Source organism: Mauremys reevesii, linkage group 2 (genome assembly GCF_016161935.1).
Source record: "Mauremys reevesii isolate NIE-2019 linkage group 2, ASM1616193v1, whole genome shotgun sequence".
NCBI classification, from domain to species: Eukaryota; Metazoa; Chordata; order Testudines; family Geoemydidae; genus Mauremys; species Mauremys reevesii.
Genome location: NC_052624.1, coordinates 90,186,240 through 90,202,500, shown reverse-complemented (window position 1 = coordinate 90,202,500; position 16,261 = coordinate 90,186,240). Strand labels below are relative to the sequence as shown.

At 38.7% G+C, this 16,261-nt stretch overlaps 1 protein-coding gene across 5 annotated transcripts in view; it reads right to left on the bottom strand.

Moving 5' to 3' along the window:
* Nucleotides 1-2,379: 2,379 nt before the first annotated feature.
* The window catches only part of ANLN (anillin actin binding protein), a 55,553-nt gene continuing 41,671 nt past the window's right edge, over nt 2,380-16,261 (bottom strand). For 3 of the 5 annotated variants that reach the window (XM_039526445.1, XM_039526442.1, XM_039526444.1), the window contains exons 19-25: nt 16,017-16,038; nt 15,165-15,277; nt 13,505-13,558; nt 10,374-10,460; nt 6,901-7,008; nt 4,242-4,414; nt 2,380-3,765 (exon numbers count right to left, since the gene is read on the bottom strand). In XM_039526445.1, coding sequence (XP_039382379.1) covers nt 3,642-3,765; nt 4,242-4,414; nt 6,901-7,008; nt 10,374-10,460; nt 13,505-13,558; nt 15,165-15,277; nt 16,017-16,038 — 681 coding nt within the window. In that variant the 3' untranslated portion in view covers nt 2,380-3,641. The remainder of the gene's footprint in view (nt 3,766-4,241; nt 4,415-6,900; nt 7,009-10,373; nt 10,461-13,504; nt 13,559-15,164; nt 15,278-16,016; nt 16,039-16,261) is intronic. The other 2 variants (XM_039526443.1, XM_039526446.1) reach the window with 2 other exon arrangements.

Below are 16,261 nucleotides of genomic sequence, written 5' to 3'. Positions count from 1 at the left end.
CATGGCCCCACCCATGCTGCACCTCTTCCTGCCCCTCCTACGTCCTCCCCTCCCACCTTTTTACTCCTTGAAAGGCAGGGCGGGGTGGGGGGGGAGATGGGACAGTAGAGGGATGGGGGCGGAGAGGAAGGGGCAGGGCAGTGGCTCAGGGAGGGTGTAGAGGTACAGGTGGCAGGCAGGGTACCTTGGGGAAGGGTCAGAAGGGGCATGAGCAGTGGGCAGGCCTCAGGGGAGGGGGAGCTGAGCAGGAATGGGGCCAGGGGCAGAGTGGGGGTGGAGCATGGCTGCGACAGGGAGTAGGGCCATGGTCCAGGCACTGATGGGTTTCCCCCTCACACACACTTCTAGGGAGCCTCCAGCACTCCAGCCCAGCCTCCCCAAGTGCGGGAGTCACATGCCACCCACGTGAGCTATATACAAGTCCCTTAAATCTAATCCAGGCTAAATTGGGGCTCTCTTGCTTATGCCTAGAAAACCTGGCCCTCAAGCAACAGACAGCTGTAGTTCCTTGGTGTTAGGGCTTCCCTACACCCTGCTTTGAGCTGCAAACTTAGCTGGTGGGAAGAAAGCAATCAAAAATACCTTTCTCCTCTGATGTTCAAGACTAGTTTGTCTAGAGTCAAGGCGCATTTCCTGGGAAACATGACCTAACACCTTCTGTTGGAAGCCAGCATTTCACTCTAATAATCTCTTTCCTGTCTGGTGATTTACACAGAAGCTTATAATGCAAACACTTATAGACTAATTCCATTAAAAATATTAAAATATCAGTTCCCATTTAAACCACTTTTCCCCCGCGTCCTCGTCACACCCAGTGAGGTGCTACAGTCAGCAGTCCAGATTCAAAGTACGTGGGAACAGATTTAATTAAAATACAATAATGCTTTTTTTAAAAAAAATTGTCACTTTCAAGTCCCTCAAATAACCTTTTTAACCAAAAAAACCTACTTATAGATCACATTTAAGAGGATTAAAAAGACACTGAAATATAACGACTGAAAATTTAAACACCTGCTCACTGATAAACTAATGAAGCTCACTGCAATCCTACAAGACTCAATCGCTCCATCCAGGTCAGCTTGTAATACTAAAATAAATTAATGTGAGTAGAAAGGCAAAACTGCATGTTACAATTCACACACACACAAAAAGTACACATGAGAATAAGTGTTTTATCACCCAGGTTTATTGACTAATACCCTCGAGTGAGTTAGGCAGGACATTGAAACTCTGAGAAGACATTTCTCACATCAGCTTGTCATGGGATCTGAGCGCACCATGTATTTACAGACTAAAATTTAGAAATGCACTATTCTTTTATCCTTCCACTTATAAAGCTACGCTCCCTTTGTACAATAAGACCTACTCTGTAGATCTCAGTTTTACAAAGTTTTAAAAACACTTCCATACACATAAAATTTTGGATCCAATCTCTTGCTGTTTTACTAGAACTGGAAACTAGCTACTAGAAGGATGAAAGTCCCTGGCTTTCTGTTGGGACAAGGCATTTCCCTTGACACATGGAGAAGAAGGTTCTAACTTTGGAGTTACAAGATATCAAATATACCCATTGCTGTGCAGGAATTACGTTGGCAACAGAAGCTTTTTAAGCTGCTCAGGAGTTTGGACTGCTTGCAGTTCAAAATGAGATCGATCATGAACAGCATACAAATTAAATAGTCAGAAGTTCAAAATAGAGTCCAAAGTTTTCATTTCAATAAAATTTAAATTCACATAGACAGGCCTGATAAAAAAGCAGGGAGGGCAGTTTTCTGTAATCGAATTCTGAAGTACCTACATTTCATATGTCATCAGCTCCATTACCCTCAACTTGAGAGGTCTCCATTGACTCTGCTTTGAGCGTTGCTCATGTTTTGAGTATGTCCATCACTGGTGGCCCAGAGACTTTCTTTGCAGTTTTCCTGGAAGCTGTTCACTTGTCAAAGAAGACAGGTGCATAAACTTGGAGACTAAAGTCCTCTATCCAGATAGAGCATAGACAGTGGAAGTACAAGCGTCATGCTGCCCTGTCAACATGCTTCAGTCCAGACCAGGTTGGACCACCTCTAGGCCCCATACCCAACACTTGGTCTCTGATGAAGTTGCCAAGAGGGTAGAGGTCTGTAGCTTGATTACTTGACCACTGAACTGGAGTGAATATATCAAACAGACCAGACAATTGTCAGATCACTACAGACTTAGTATGGTATGGGCCAGACCTCAACAATATACGAGTCAGTCTTCCCCACCACTGAGCACAACCCAATCCACCTTCTGTATATGGACTAGAAGCCCTGAAATGTTATACACTTCCTTCACAGCCACTCTTCTCCCCTTCCAATCCAAAGTTTACTTCTATGACTGCAGACAACCCATTTCTGAGAAGCTTACTCAGTGTTTTTATTCTTTACATAAAGGAAATAAAATAAATCTTAATACATGAATCTGAAATATTTAAAGACCCCCCCCCCTGCAAAAAAAAAAGCTAGATTCAAGAGCGATAGTACAAAATGACAGGATGAAAAAGGTATAGGTGACAGAATTTAGTGTTTCAAGTGTGAAAATGTAACAGCCTATAGCAATTTAAAATGCTATAGTACTTTATACTAAGCGCAGTGGAAAGCTTGTGAACATTTCATATTTGGACTTTAACTGAGTAGTTCTGCCATTTTACTGATGGCTTGAAGTAGAGAGTTTTACCTGCACTTACAGCCAGCTGTATGGTATTACTTATGGCCATAAAAGTATTAGTTGGTATATAGCAGCTTTGTTGAGTTTTATAAAAAAATCAAAATTTTACAATGTGAGAATTACAGTCTGTACAAATCATGAGATTCAGGAACCACAATTAGGGCAGTTTGAAACTAAATTTATAAACCCTAGTAAAATATTCAAGACATTTTATTTCTATGAAAATGTGCAACATACCGCATACATAATTCAACTCCTGTAAACCACATAGCGTGTGCCATGCACTTGTCCATAAGAAATGGCAGACAAGATTAAGAATGTAAGAAACAGTTATGGATGTATCTGTACATTTTTTGTTCTGACCACAAGTAGTTTCCACAAGTGAAAGTTTATACTGCGCTCTGTAAAGTGCACAAAACTGGCAACTTTTCTGCCTAAGGAAGAATTACTAACAACCTCAAAGCATTGAAGTTCCGTCCTGCTTCAGCACCCTACCTAGTAAACTATGTGTACTCTGATGAGTTGCTGTTCCCTTAAGGAAAATGCAGTTAACTAGTACACTTGTGGTTTACAAGAAATTTCTGATTTCCTGTGATAAACCTAAGTCCTGATTTAGCTGTTTCAGAATAAACTGGTATTTTAAGAGAACATACTAAGCTGTATAGATTTCCAAAAAGTGGAAGTTTATATTAATATTTAGCACAAAGAACTTAATTGCTTCCTATCACACTCATTAATGCTAGGAAAAAAAAGATCAGTTAAAATTCTAACAGAGAAATACTGCATAATATAGTCCTGTATAATGAATGGCACATACTCTTCCAGATTTAAAGCATGAAGTATAATAAGTAACCCAGAGGCCCTCAGACAATCCTATATATAAGGATTTATAATGTAGTTTGTGTTTGTTTTCTTGTACATAAAATCTCATGGCAATTTTCCTCATAGTTTCAAGGCTTTCCAATAGGTTTATAGCATGCATCAGGCTGCCACATACGAAGGTCAACAAGAACTTGGTTGAGTTTTTGCATCCAAAGGTTACGCTCTTCTTTAGTATCAGCAGATAACCAGTTCCTTTAAAAAAAAAAAAATATTTTTTTTAAATTAATAAAAAGTCTGTTGCTACATCCTTCCCACTCTCCATCCAAGTCACTAAGGCCAACCACCCTTCTGAAAAAGTCCTGCTAATCCTCCAACCAATCAAGATGCAAAGCTCAGGAAAAAAAAGAAAAAAAAAAAACCCAAAGTCTGCCACATAAAACATAGCTATGCAAAGTGCTGTCAGACAAACTACAGGACACTAGTACTGCTCTCAAAATGAGAGTTGCAGTTCCTCATTCTCACAACACTGGATGTGAGCAGAATAGCAAAACAGAACTAAACAAAATGGCTCAAGATTAACCCATTCAGTGTCTTAACATAGCAGTTGATAATGGTCCTATTCAAATTCTGAAGACCAACAGCATCATAGCCTGTTAATATCAATCCTAATACTCTGCAGAAAGGTTACAGCACTTTAAAGCACAAGAAAGTCATATGTATTCACTCACTTGGTAACACAGAGAGTGTCTTTACATTGGCTGACCAGAGTCTCTTTATCATCTTCCCTCTGAGGTCGGACAGTGATTAGCTCAAAAGTGTTGGGTCGGGCACAGAACTCTCTGTTGGCTGGTTCAATCTGACGATTAGTGCAGTTAGCCAAGTTTATCCGGCCCATAGGATGCTGAAAGTTAGTGGAAGAGTCAGGTTATAGCAAACAGGATTTGTAATGCTACATAGCACTGTTAGCCAAAAAGTATCCTATTACATGCACCCAGAACAGATTTTCCACCCATACATGAACAGAGTTCAGTTCACCCAAAAAGTTGAAACAGCCACATCTGGAGTGGGAGACTGCAGATATTACAGTGGAATAAGCAAGCCCTACCCTGCCATGTACTCCATAGCTGCAGAATTAAACACTTGCTATAGAACTATGCTCCAGCATCTATTTAAATTTTCAGAGTTGAATGACATAAGGGGGAGGGGGGATAGGGGTCAGACAATTATTGAGTGACAATTGTCAGCATCACATGTCAAAATATACAAAATAAATATCCTTAAATCAAAATAAGTTCTCAAGTAGCATTTTTCTTACTTTACCTATCATTTATGCAAAAAGAGTGTGTGTGTGTGTGTGTGTGTGTGTGTGTACGCGCGCGCATACTGTGAAATTGACACTTAAAAATCAAATCCTTCCAAACCCACTCATTAGTCACAAAGATAGCTTTGGAAGTATGAACCAAAACTGATGCAGTGATGGTTGCCCAAATCTATTGAAAGCCTGATACAGTAGCACTGAGATGTAAACTGCATCATTCATTTTAGTGCACAGCATGAGTAGCCACAGGATTTGGAATAAGGAAAGTTAGTTTTATTACATTGTACGATCCCTGCACTGTACCAGAGGCAGAGCTGTAGTCTAGGTTTGCAGCTAGGTAGCCAGGAGAACAAGAAGGGTAGGGCTCATAAGCTGAGCAGATGAGCCCCTTAAGGCATTTCCCTTGACACATGGAGAAGAAGGTTCTGAGCTGGGCTACTGAAACAACTATGGAGATACAAAGAGTCCTGTGGCACCTTATAGACTAACAGACGTATTGGAGCATAAGCTTTCGTGGGTGAATACCCACTTCGTCAGACGCATGTAATGGAAATTTCCAGAGGCAGGTATAAATATGCAGGCCAGAACCAGCCTGGGGATAACGAGGTTAGTTCAGTCAGGGAGGATGAGGTCCTCTTCTAGCAGCTGAGGTGCCACAGGACTCCTTGTTGCTTTTTACAGATCCACACTAACACGGCTACCTCTCTGAAACTATGGAGATATGTTTTCTAAGACGACCTATTGTTTAAAGTAATCATTGACAAATTTTAATGTTCCAGGAGCCATAGTTTTGGTGGGGAATGAATGACTTTGAGATAGAGTAAGATAGCACTGCCACGGAATTCAGGGGTTCTTGCCATGGTACACACAAGGTCTTGTGTATAGGCCAGCAGGAAGAACGGTGACAACAAAAATTACTTGCTGTTAATAATGTTACCTATTACCATTGCTGCCCTGCCCACAGTTATTAGAAGACTTGATACAAGGAAGTTTGGGAAGCAATCCCAAAGTCCTTAGACAGCAAGGTACAGAGAACTTTCCTATCCAAGCCATCTTTCAGGCTGTAAAATAGAGTATAATCTCTCCCAGGCAGCAGGGAGGAAGAGTATATGATACATTATGGCAAAGCTGGCCAGTGTACGGTCTTCTTCTTCTAACAGGGAGATGCTCTATCTATGCATGTGGACTGGCATAGAAAGCCCAAGAAGTTCAGTGTTTGCCCCAGAAGTTTAAGCGGAAATTTGTGCTTTGACAATAAATTAATCTTTTAATGGTAAACTACCTAAGTGAGTCAGAAAGCACCTTGAAGGGAGCCCTCGTGATTTGAAAACATTTACACACACACGTAGAACCTGACTGAGGAGCCAAGAGGGGTCCAAATCAATGAGAGATTAACCTTTTTGATTTGGGCTATTAGCTAAAGAGTAACTCAAACTGTCTACAAGATGTGTGTTTAAGCACCACACACTCAACCACATTAAGGAGCTGCAAGACTACACGCCATAGTTGTGACATGGTTTGGTAAATTCCATAGGCAGTAGATCATGCTATAAATACAGTTGGCTGTACTACTTTGGTAAATCATACTGCTTAAAAATAAGCTTTATCGATGGGGTTTGTCAGACTAAGGATGCTGTTCTTTCTGACAAACTTGTGAGGCAATCCACACATCATTTAAATGAAACTTGCTTATTAGAGTTGTCAGGGGATGTTACATCAACTCTTTTAAATTGAGCAAGACACATCAATCACACAAGATCAAGCTTTAAATCTTGAAAATTAAATAGTGAAAATAAGGACCTCCTGCTCCACTACCATGGAAAATGCTACCAACTTCAGGATCTGACTCTCCATTTTTGTCCTGGGTTGTAAAGAACTTAATCAAATTGAGAGAAGAATTATCTTGCACACCCTACCCCAAAAAGCTTTAAGAGCTTAGGTTTCCAAGGACTAACTCTGCATCAGTAAAAAATGAATGCAGGATTAAGGGAAAATAGATACTGTGAAATAGTGCAGATTAAGAACCCCCACATTAAGCAATATAATAGATGGATCATAAATTACATCACCTTTCGCTTTTCATCATCTGGATATGTCCAATAAGAGATGCAGTTTCCAGAAAGTACACACCAGCGCCGATGCCAAGCCCCAAATCCACTAACATCTTCAAACATTGTCTAAAAAGAAAAATTAAGTGACCTGTGTGACTTAGACATGCTCTGCACACCTAGTTTATCCTGGTTTAAATTACGTTGGCTAATCATACTGGTATAAGCACCTTTATATCGACCACTGTTTGTTTTGCAGGAAGAGAGCAGGAAGCATACCACTTTAATGATATTAGTATATTCAATTTGTGTATAGTCAAGGCTGTAGTAAATCAGAGGCTAGATTTTGCCTTTAGACCCAGTAGGACAGATTTTCAAGAGTTCAGCATGCTGAGGTTTTGAAATCTGGCAGTGTCATGGTGTCCCTTTGCATTTAGGAACCAAAGGATAGGATTGGCCACCACCAGCATGTAGAATTCACTATACATGTGACATTTCCTCCCATTCCCTCCCCCTCCCGCAATATTAAAACATGCTTTGTCTTCTCACAATACTTAATTCTCGTATAGGGCTTTTCTCAAGATCCGATTCACTGCTAAAAGCTGGCATTTGTAATGACCATGATGTGACACGAGGTTGCCTTCCACGGATGTCACATCCATTAATGTAATAAGCTTTATTGTGTGAAAAAGCTCTTCATATGCAAATTGAGCTTTATTTTTTAAAAACGCATCTGCAATCTAGAAGTTAATTCTAGGTTTAGAGTGCTGCTACCCCCAATATTTCAAAAAACAAAGTTAAGAAGTTAGTTTAAAACAAACTTTTTTAATAAACATTTTATATTCTAGCACTGAATTGCAAGCATCTCAAGTGTTAGCTAGAATAGTGGTTTTCAACCTGTGGTCCGTGGACTTCTGAGGGTCCGCAGATTATGACTCAAATTAAGGGGTTCACATCTCCATTTAAAAAAATTTTAGGGGTCCACAAATGGGGGGAAAAAAAAAAAAAAGGTTGAAAACCACTGACCTAGGACAGACACTGGCTGAAAAGGTTAGGAAAATGCAACTGTAAGAGTGTAATATAGAAGTCATTAAAAACATTAACCAATCACATAGTTATACAAAAATCAGAAGCTAATTTAACATATTATGTAGAATTTGGCCATGTTACGATAAATTGAGTGAGAAGTCAAGTAAGTTTAAATAAGAAGTTGGAGGGGGATTTGCAGATGTTACAAAATGTGGTTTGAACATTGGCCTGCTAAATCCAGGGTTGTGAGTTCAATCCTTGAGGGGGCCACTTAGGGATCTGGGGTAAAAATCAGTACTTGGTCCTGCTAGTGAAGGCAGGGGGCTGGACTCGATAACCTTTCAAGGTCCCTTCCAGTTCTAGGAGATATACCTACCTCTAATTATTATTAAAAATTACTGAAAATAGTTAAGTCCCAGGCAGATTGCAAAGAGTTACAAAAGGGACTGGGCAACAAAATGGCAGATGAAATTCAATGTTGATAAATGCAAAGTAATGCACATTGGAAAACATAATCCCAACTATACATACAAAACGATAGAGCCTAAATTAGTTGTTACCACTCAAAAAAGATCTTGGAGTCATTATGGATAGTTCTCTGAAAATGTTCACTCAACATGCAAGGACAGTTAAAAAAGCTAACAATGTTGGAAATCATTAGGAAAGAGATAGATAATAAGACAGAAAATATCATATTGCCTCTATATAAATTCATGGTACGTTCACATATTATGTGTGCTGATCTGGTTGCCCCACCTCAAAAAAAGATATACTGGAATTGGAAAGGGAACAGAAAAGGGCAACAAAAATGATTAGGGGTATGGAACAGCTTCCATATGAGGACAGATTAAGATTGGGATTTTCAGCTTGGAAAAGAGATGACTAAGGAGGGAGGTCTATAAAATCATGACTGGTATGGAGAAATTAAATAAGGAAGTGTTATTTACTCCTCATAAACACAAGAACTAGGGGTCACCAAATGAAGTTGATAGGCAGCAGGTTTAAAACAAACAAAAGGAAATATTTTTTCCACACAACACACATACAACCTATGGAACTCTTTGCCAGATGATGTTGTGAAGGCCAAGACTATAACAGGTTCAAAAAAGAACTAGATAAGTTCATGAAGGATAGGTCCATCAATGGCTATTAGCCAGGATGGGCAGGGATGGTGTCCCTAGCCTCTGTTTGCCAGAAGCTAGGAATGGGCAACAAGGGATGGATCACTTGATGATTCCCTGTTCTGTTCATTCCCTCTGAAGCACCTGGCATTGGCCACTGTTAGAAGACAGGATACTGGGCTAGCCTATACCCCTGTATTTCTTTAGTTTATACAGAGCATTTACTTCTCTTGGCAAGATTGACAGTTTCCCTGTATCACATTAGACATCCTTTTCTAGGCAAGTCAGAAGGCAACACATTTCAATAGTGCAGGAAGCCAGTGTAAAAGAGCCCACTCTAGAAGGCTTTTAAGACTATAGTGAAAACCTACCGGTAAATGTTATTGTTTGTGCTTAGCATAGTATAGCAGTCCATTTAAGTACATGAAAATAGAAGTTTAATGCTAACCCAAAAGAGGCAGTTAAGGAAAGCGGGGGCATAGATAACTAAGCATGCAACAATTTGCAGCTCAAAATGATGAAGGGTATTCCAAGAGGTAGACTGTAAGCTCCAGTTTTTTTCTATATAGAGAGGAAAGACAGACCTTAGACTAGGAATTAATCAAATTATAGTAGACACTAGTGTTTTGCAAAGGCATTTTTGCAACACATTTAGTGCCATCTGCTGGATACAAATGTAATAATGCATTTCACTAGGCTAGAATGGCAGCTACATTTAAACAACCAAGGCCAGATTGATTAAGGTTTGGTTTTACAGATGTTGATTTTAAACAATTTGTTTCTGACACAATGAGAGTAACTTGCCTGCTATGAGGCAAAAGCTAGAAGGGAAGCATAATGAGTACATTAAAAGTTTTGCCCGTTCACAAAACAGAATACATTCTATTGCATATGATTTGCTTTTAATAGGTCAAAAAGTCCAAGTTGTCAGAAAAAAAGCTTCCGGTAGCCTCTAGACTCTCACCCAATGTCACTGTAGTTTACTAGCCAGATTAGCTCCTTCAAAAGGGAGATTAACAGATGGGCACGATGACAATAAAACATCTGGGCACAACCATACAACAACAAACAAACAAAAAATCAATCTAACAAAAGGCAATATTGATACAAAGCAATTTCAGCCTAAGACAACTTTGCAGATTCAATAGGCTCTGCTGTTTAGCTAGGCAAATAAAATATCTTAAACTGGACTTACAAACTACTTTAAATCAAAAGATATGGGTAGAGAGGAATCATTTCAACCTGAACACTTTTAAGCCTGGTTTAGTTACTGACAAGATACATTAAGTAAAACAAGCACATTTAAGTCAGAGTGATTTAGCAAACAGTGAACAAATTACCTACCAAAAATCCTTTTTCCTCCACAAAGGAGTCTACTTGACATTTTAGTTTTAGATGTATATGGCCTTCCAAAGGAGACAAAAAGGGAACCTGCAAAAAACCAAAAAACCTAACTTAGTTATTTAATTTTGATGCATCTCAACAGCTTTGTTCCCAGTACAAACAAATCAACACCAAGAGATTAGCAAAGAATGGTTTTGACATCTGTCATTGGAAGAGTGGCCAGAGATCCCTAAATACCAGGGCCAACAGCCACTTGCTGTCAAAAGTGTTATTGATCTTCAGACTCCACTTATCTACACAAGGAGCTATTCCTGATTAACTCCATGTGTGAATGCTCTTATCTGGAATAAGAGTGCCATATTCCAAATAAATTTAATCCATTCCCAAAGTCTGCACTGGAATAATCAGGAATAGCTTCTCCAATTTAAATTCACATCCTACCTTAATCTGAATTAACTTCTCAGTATAGACACGCCCTTACTTTTTTAGGGTATGAGCAGGGATGCTATTTGTATAGCCATCTAGAAAGATTCATGTTCACGGTTTGGCTATGTGCACGTAATCTACTGTCCTCAGTATTAGGAGGCATTTGGATGCCATCTGAACTCTCCTTTGCTTACGAATGTATTTAGCCCACCCACCTATGCCCCCTGGTAAAGGGGAAAACATAACCACAAGACAATATATCCACCAATAGTGTTTTTTAGCTAAACCTAAAAACCTTGGTTAGAGTATTCATTACAGTTAAGCCATGAGATAAAATAGGTTTTAACAGTTGTTTGTATAAACCTATTAAAACATTACCAAGCTAAACTAGGACATAAGTAGGTTCTGTGTAACTAAAGGGTAATTAAAACGCTAAGCCTTGATGTAAACATGAAGACATATCTAAATTCTATCATCGTCCCATATCATTAACAGGTCTCTATTTCAGGGACAGATAAATTGTTTATAACAAGACAACTGTTAAAACCTCAAATTTTGCCTTGTAGAAGCTGTTTCAGTGGGGGGGGGGGACTTCTTGCAATAAAAGGTAAGAGGTTCACAGAATCGCCCCAGGATTGGAATGATTTGGTAACTCAAAACCGAAGTGTGTTATTCTGAAACATAATATTGTGTTTACTAGTGTTTGTTTTTCATGTTACTGATGAGATCCAATGTAGCCATGCAATGTCTAAAAGCAAAAAAGCCCATGCTTCCAGCAGATATACCAATATTGAAACACCAGTGTGCTCACTACTATACAAGAAGAGTCCCTTCTCCCCGAGATGACTATGTGTATATCAAGTGAAGAAACATCCAACGGAACCAATGCCATCCATCACAATTGATAGAAATTTTGCCAGTGACTTCTATGGGAACAAGATCAGGCCCTTCATATTTACTGCTTAAGGGCGTATGTAAAATATCAAGGAGAAAACTTCCTAAATAAGATGACATTTTAAAACATGCTTTTATTGGTAGTCAGAAATGTTAGCACTCTTTGAATTGAGAAGCTTTTAGGTAGTAGGTATGGGTTAGCCCAGATACATAAGGCACATCTGCAGAGGCAAGCGATCCGACCATTTTTAGAGTATTAGATTATCCCAGGTGAAGTGTGTTGTTTAATTCCTGCACTAGGTACATTAAGGAACATAGAAACCATGGCAAATGTATCTTGAGCACCAGCAGAGAGGAGGTCTTTGGGTACCAGATCAGTTTAAAAAAGCAAGACTAGTACAGATTGGAAAGAAAAAGCACTAATGCTGGATTTCTGCTTCCAACAACAGAAGTCCCATGGCTCCACAGTTTACTATGTGCCACGAGAAAATTACTTATATTCAATCAAACTACAGTAAAATCCACTTTAAAAGTTAGTTTAAGCAAGTAGTCTGTCTCCCTTATTAAAGTAGAAAGGGTCTCTATAGCAGCAAGAATAACATTTCCAGTAAGGATCATAGCTACCATCTACTTTGTAAATGATAGGAAAGTTATCAAATATAGCTGCATGGCAGCTAATGAAGGCTCTTGATCATGTGACTAACAAGTTGACACAGATTTATCAATTGACTAAGAAGAGTTGGGGACTACTGCCAGCTCTTGTGTGTGTGGGAGGGTTCTTTGAGACCTCCTCTTGTGTGGGAGAAATATGCTTCTCTTGACAAAGTCTCCCCCAGTTTTGAAGTTTCGTTGAATGAGAGGTAGATTTGCTGGACAACTGCATAAAGAGAAAACTCTAGTCCATGATCTTTGGTTAGCTAGCCTGGGACTACCATTTATACTGATGGACTTGGAGCTGCTCTGTAGTTTATGAATACTGTATGCTGACATGGGTATTGGCATGTTGACTGTAGGAATACGCAGTTTTTCCCTTATAGACCCTAGCAAACTAAACCAAGCAAAAAGAAAACAAAAGAGTGTCTCAAGATAAGTCACTTCTCCACAAATACTTGAGGGCTTAAGAGACAATGCCAGGACAGGAAGAGACCCCTTTCCCCATACACCTCAAAGTTGGGGAGAGCAGTTCAGGGGAAACTAGACTAAGATGCAAGCACCTGCTGAGGTGTCTGAAGTTACCTAAAAGCTTGCCAAGCAGGCTAAGATATACGTGGAGACTGTTTAACAGTAGGAGAAAAGTATTTAGAGAAAAAAGGATTTAAAGAAAAACAATACTTTAGCTTTTAAAAAAGCTATCTGATCATTATACACACCATAGAATTTGTGGGATGCTAAGTGTTTTCTAATCCCTTCTATTCTAGAAGCATAACAGTTAACCATATCCCTTTGATGGAATTGTGTGGAAAAGTGGAAGGAGGATCACTTGACAGCATTAGTTTGTAAAGAAATAAAAAAGAGGCACACAGTTTTAAATTTGGAAGCTTTGGTATTAAGTAAAAGCATTGGCGGCATTTAAACAAATTTGAGTTCTAGCATGCTGGACAGACTGACACTGCAGATTTCTTTCTAAATGATTCAGTTGTATTATATCTCACTTGTCAATTTGCTAAGTTTATAGGAGAATCTTTGGAGGTGTCCTTCTAGAAAAATTTCAACTTCTAACTACTGCAGAAGCTTAGAGCAACAGACATGAGCATCATGCACTAGGAAAAGAGTGTCTTAAGTTTTAGTCACAAGCAAGTAAACATAGCAACCTTGTCCTGGAACATAAAGTCCAGTAGCTCTCTTTCCTTCCCTCCATAATTTATCTGGGGAAAAAAAGAAATATGCTGAATGTGACTAGGTGTGAAATGAAGTTTTTTTAAAAAGCGGCATAAAACTACATTTGAGTATGTTTCACTCCTCTCTGCATTCAGTCTTGCATTATAAGATATTACGGGCAGAAGCATTTGTAACATCACCCTGGTGGTCATCTAAGCCCCCATAAGGGGAAGTATAAAGCAAATTAAAAAGCAGTTCAGTGCAGTTGAGGGGCAGGACATAGCTAAAGCTTTAAAAAAAGTCACATGCTTGTAAGCGGTGTCAAATCTCCACTCTTCCTGTAAAACAATGTGCATTTATGCTATTGAGAAACTAGATAGCTTAACATGATATTGCTAGAAGGATTTCTAGGAAATCTGTATTTCCCATCTTGGCCCATAAACTCATTCAAACACTATCAGATGATCATCATGGCTTTTATAATATACTTTTCCCATCCAAAAAAAAGGAGAGTACTCACACATAAAGCACTGAGCACTACGGTTAAAAAAAGACACTACTCCCCCAAGAACCAGAAGACTCCAATAACCAAATCAAGTGCTTAATAATCCAAGAACAATTCCCACAAGAGGCCCAAGTCAAAAAGGAAAAAAAAATATTTTTAATAAAAAGAGTTGAAGGAAGCATCAAAGGGGAACAGAGTTGGTATCTGGAGCTTGTTTGCAAATCCCTAGCCTGTCATGGTCTATAAAGATAGCTTACTCCAGAAGTGAATGGATTAAGTCCAATCCTTCTCAACCAGACTTCGGAATGACATTTCAAAGTTTATTAGAGAGCTCTTGAAGTAACAAGACTTAACTAGCACAAATATATATAAAAAAACCAAACAGACTAGAATAGCTCTTGACATATAGTAATAAAATTGTTTAACAGGGTATTTACACTGTGACAGGTCTGTTTTCTCTTTGTTATGCAGTTAGAATTTACAAATTCCAGAGTCACGCACTTCTGTGGAAAAGCCATATTTACACAAGACAAGTTCTACAGACAACAGCTCTCCAGTTTTTAAAAATCCATCATCGTGAAGAACATGGATGCTAACCAAAGTTTTAATTAGTACCTGAATTTAATCTGCATAAGAACTGATACTCCTGACTATATTTACATGGTAAGAATGTTTTTTGGTGTGTTTTTTTGTTTAAGTCAACTGCAAATGAAATTCAGTGCAGAGGAATTCAGATAATGTGTCTTCTGACAATAATTGATAAGTTAAGTGGCTTATTTCTCGGGTTATAGCATATTTTAAGAATGGTCTATAAACAGCCAATTCTAAAAAGATCTGCATGAATGAGCTTACTTCCGATAAATTTCATTAATCTAGAACTGATACAATGCATTGGTGGCCACATGCTACTGTATATTACATTTAGCTACAGTAACAGTGGTTCTCAGTGCCAAATATTAGATTTTTTTGCATTGCAAACCTGTACTTCAGTCCTCTAAAAACTACAAGTGGTATTGTCTGAAAGATAAAATCATTTAAAAATCTTAAGTAGTAATATTGACTAGAAACACTAGGCCAGGCAAAATTCCATTCTTTCATAGTAGCACACGGATATCTTTTAAGTAGTAGAGAGCAACAGGTTCCATTACCTTGTCCAAAGTAAATTTGGAGTTTCCTACTGAAGACAGGGAAATCTTGTGAGATCCAACAAGTACAAAGTTACTAGTGCGCACGGCATTGGGGCCACTTGGACTGGCCATGACTGTGTTGGGTTAAAAAAATAAATTAAAAAAAAGTTAACACAATGTAACACATGCAAAATTATATAAGGTGCTGCTGGGCTCATACACTACAATACTAAGCACGAGATGGAAAGAATGGAAAGGGAAGGATGGTTTTTTTGCTAGCAACTTCTCCCCTGATTCTGCATGAATGGGCTGTGCCTCATCCCTGTGAAAGGCAGAGGCACCGGGCATTTATGCAGAGTTGGGGAGAAGCCATACAGTAGAGATGACTTCCTCAAAGAGAGGAATGTAGACATGCGAGAAGCGCCAATGAAATGAACATTGATGATACTTTAAAATCCATTCTTATAATTGGTTCTCAGAGTTAGTCCCAACAAACAAGACTGTTACAAAATTATGTTATGTGATATTGCATCTGTTGAAAGCAATGGAGCCCAATATATGGATTAAAAAAAGATTAACCACCAAATGTTAGTTTACTTAAACACACTTTTCCAGGTAAGAAATGGATGCTATAAATATTTGATGCTAGGTGTTAATTTTGGAGTTGTACAGTAAATTCACAGCAATAATTTACATGTAAACCTAGGGCCAGATTCTCAGCTGGTGTAAACTGACCTAGCTTCATGACTCATACCAACTGAGAATTTATCTTGGGATTAAGTACAAGACAATCCTGTTGAGAAATTATTATTGCTTTTGCTACCCTGTGTTAAAGATATTCCCCTTGGTACAAGAAGTTTAGGGTTTGCTTACCTGGCGTAAGAAGGGTGCTTTTCTGGAAAGACAGAAAGATTCATTAGGGAAAGAAAACAGAGAAATCAACGGATTTTAGACTTGCTTTGTGTAAATTAAGACTGGTCTTACGTCAAACACTGCACTTGAAATTCTAGATCTCTTAAAAATAAAGCATATGTAATAATTTTATCCTTTTTAATGTATTTAGAATGCTCAGTTAGCACATGGTTATGTGCTGAAAAGGCTTGAGAGAAAGCTAGGTA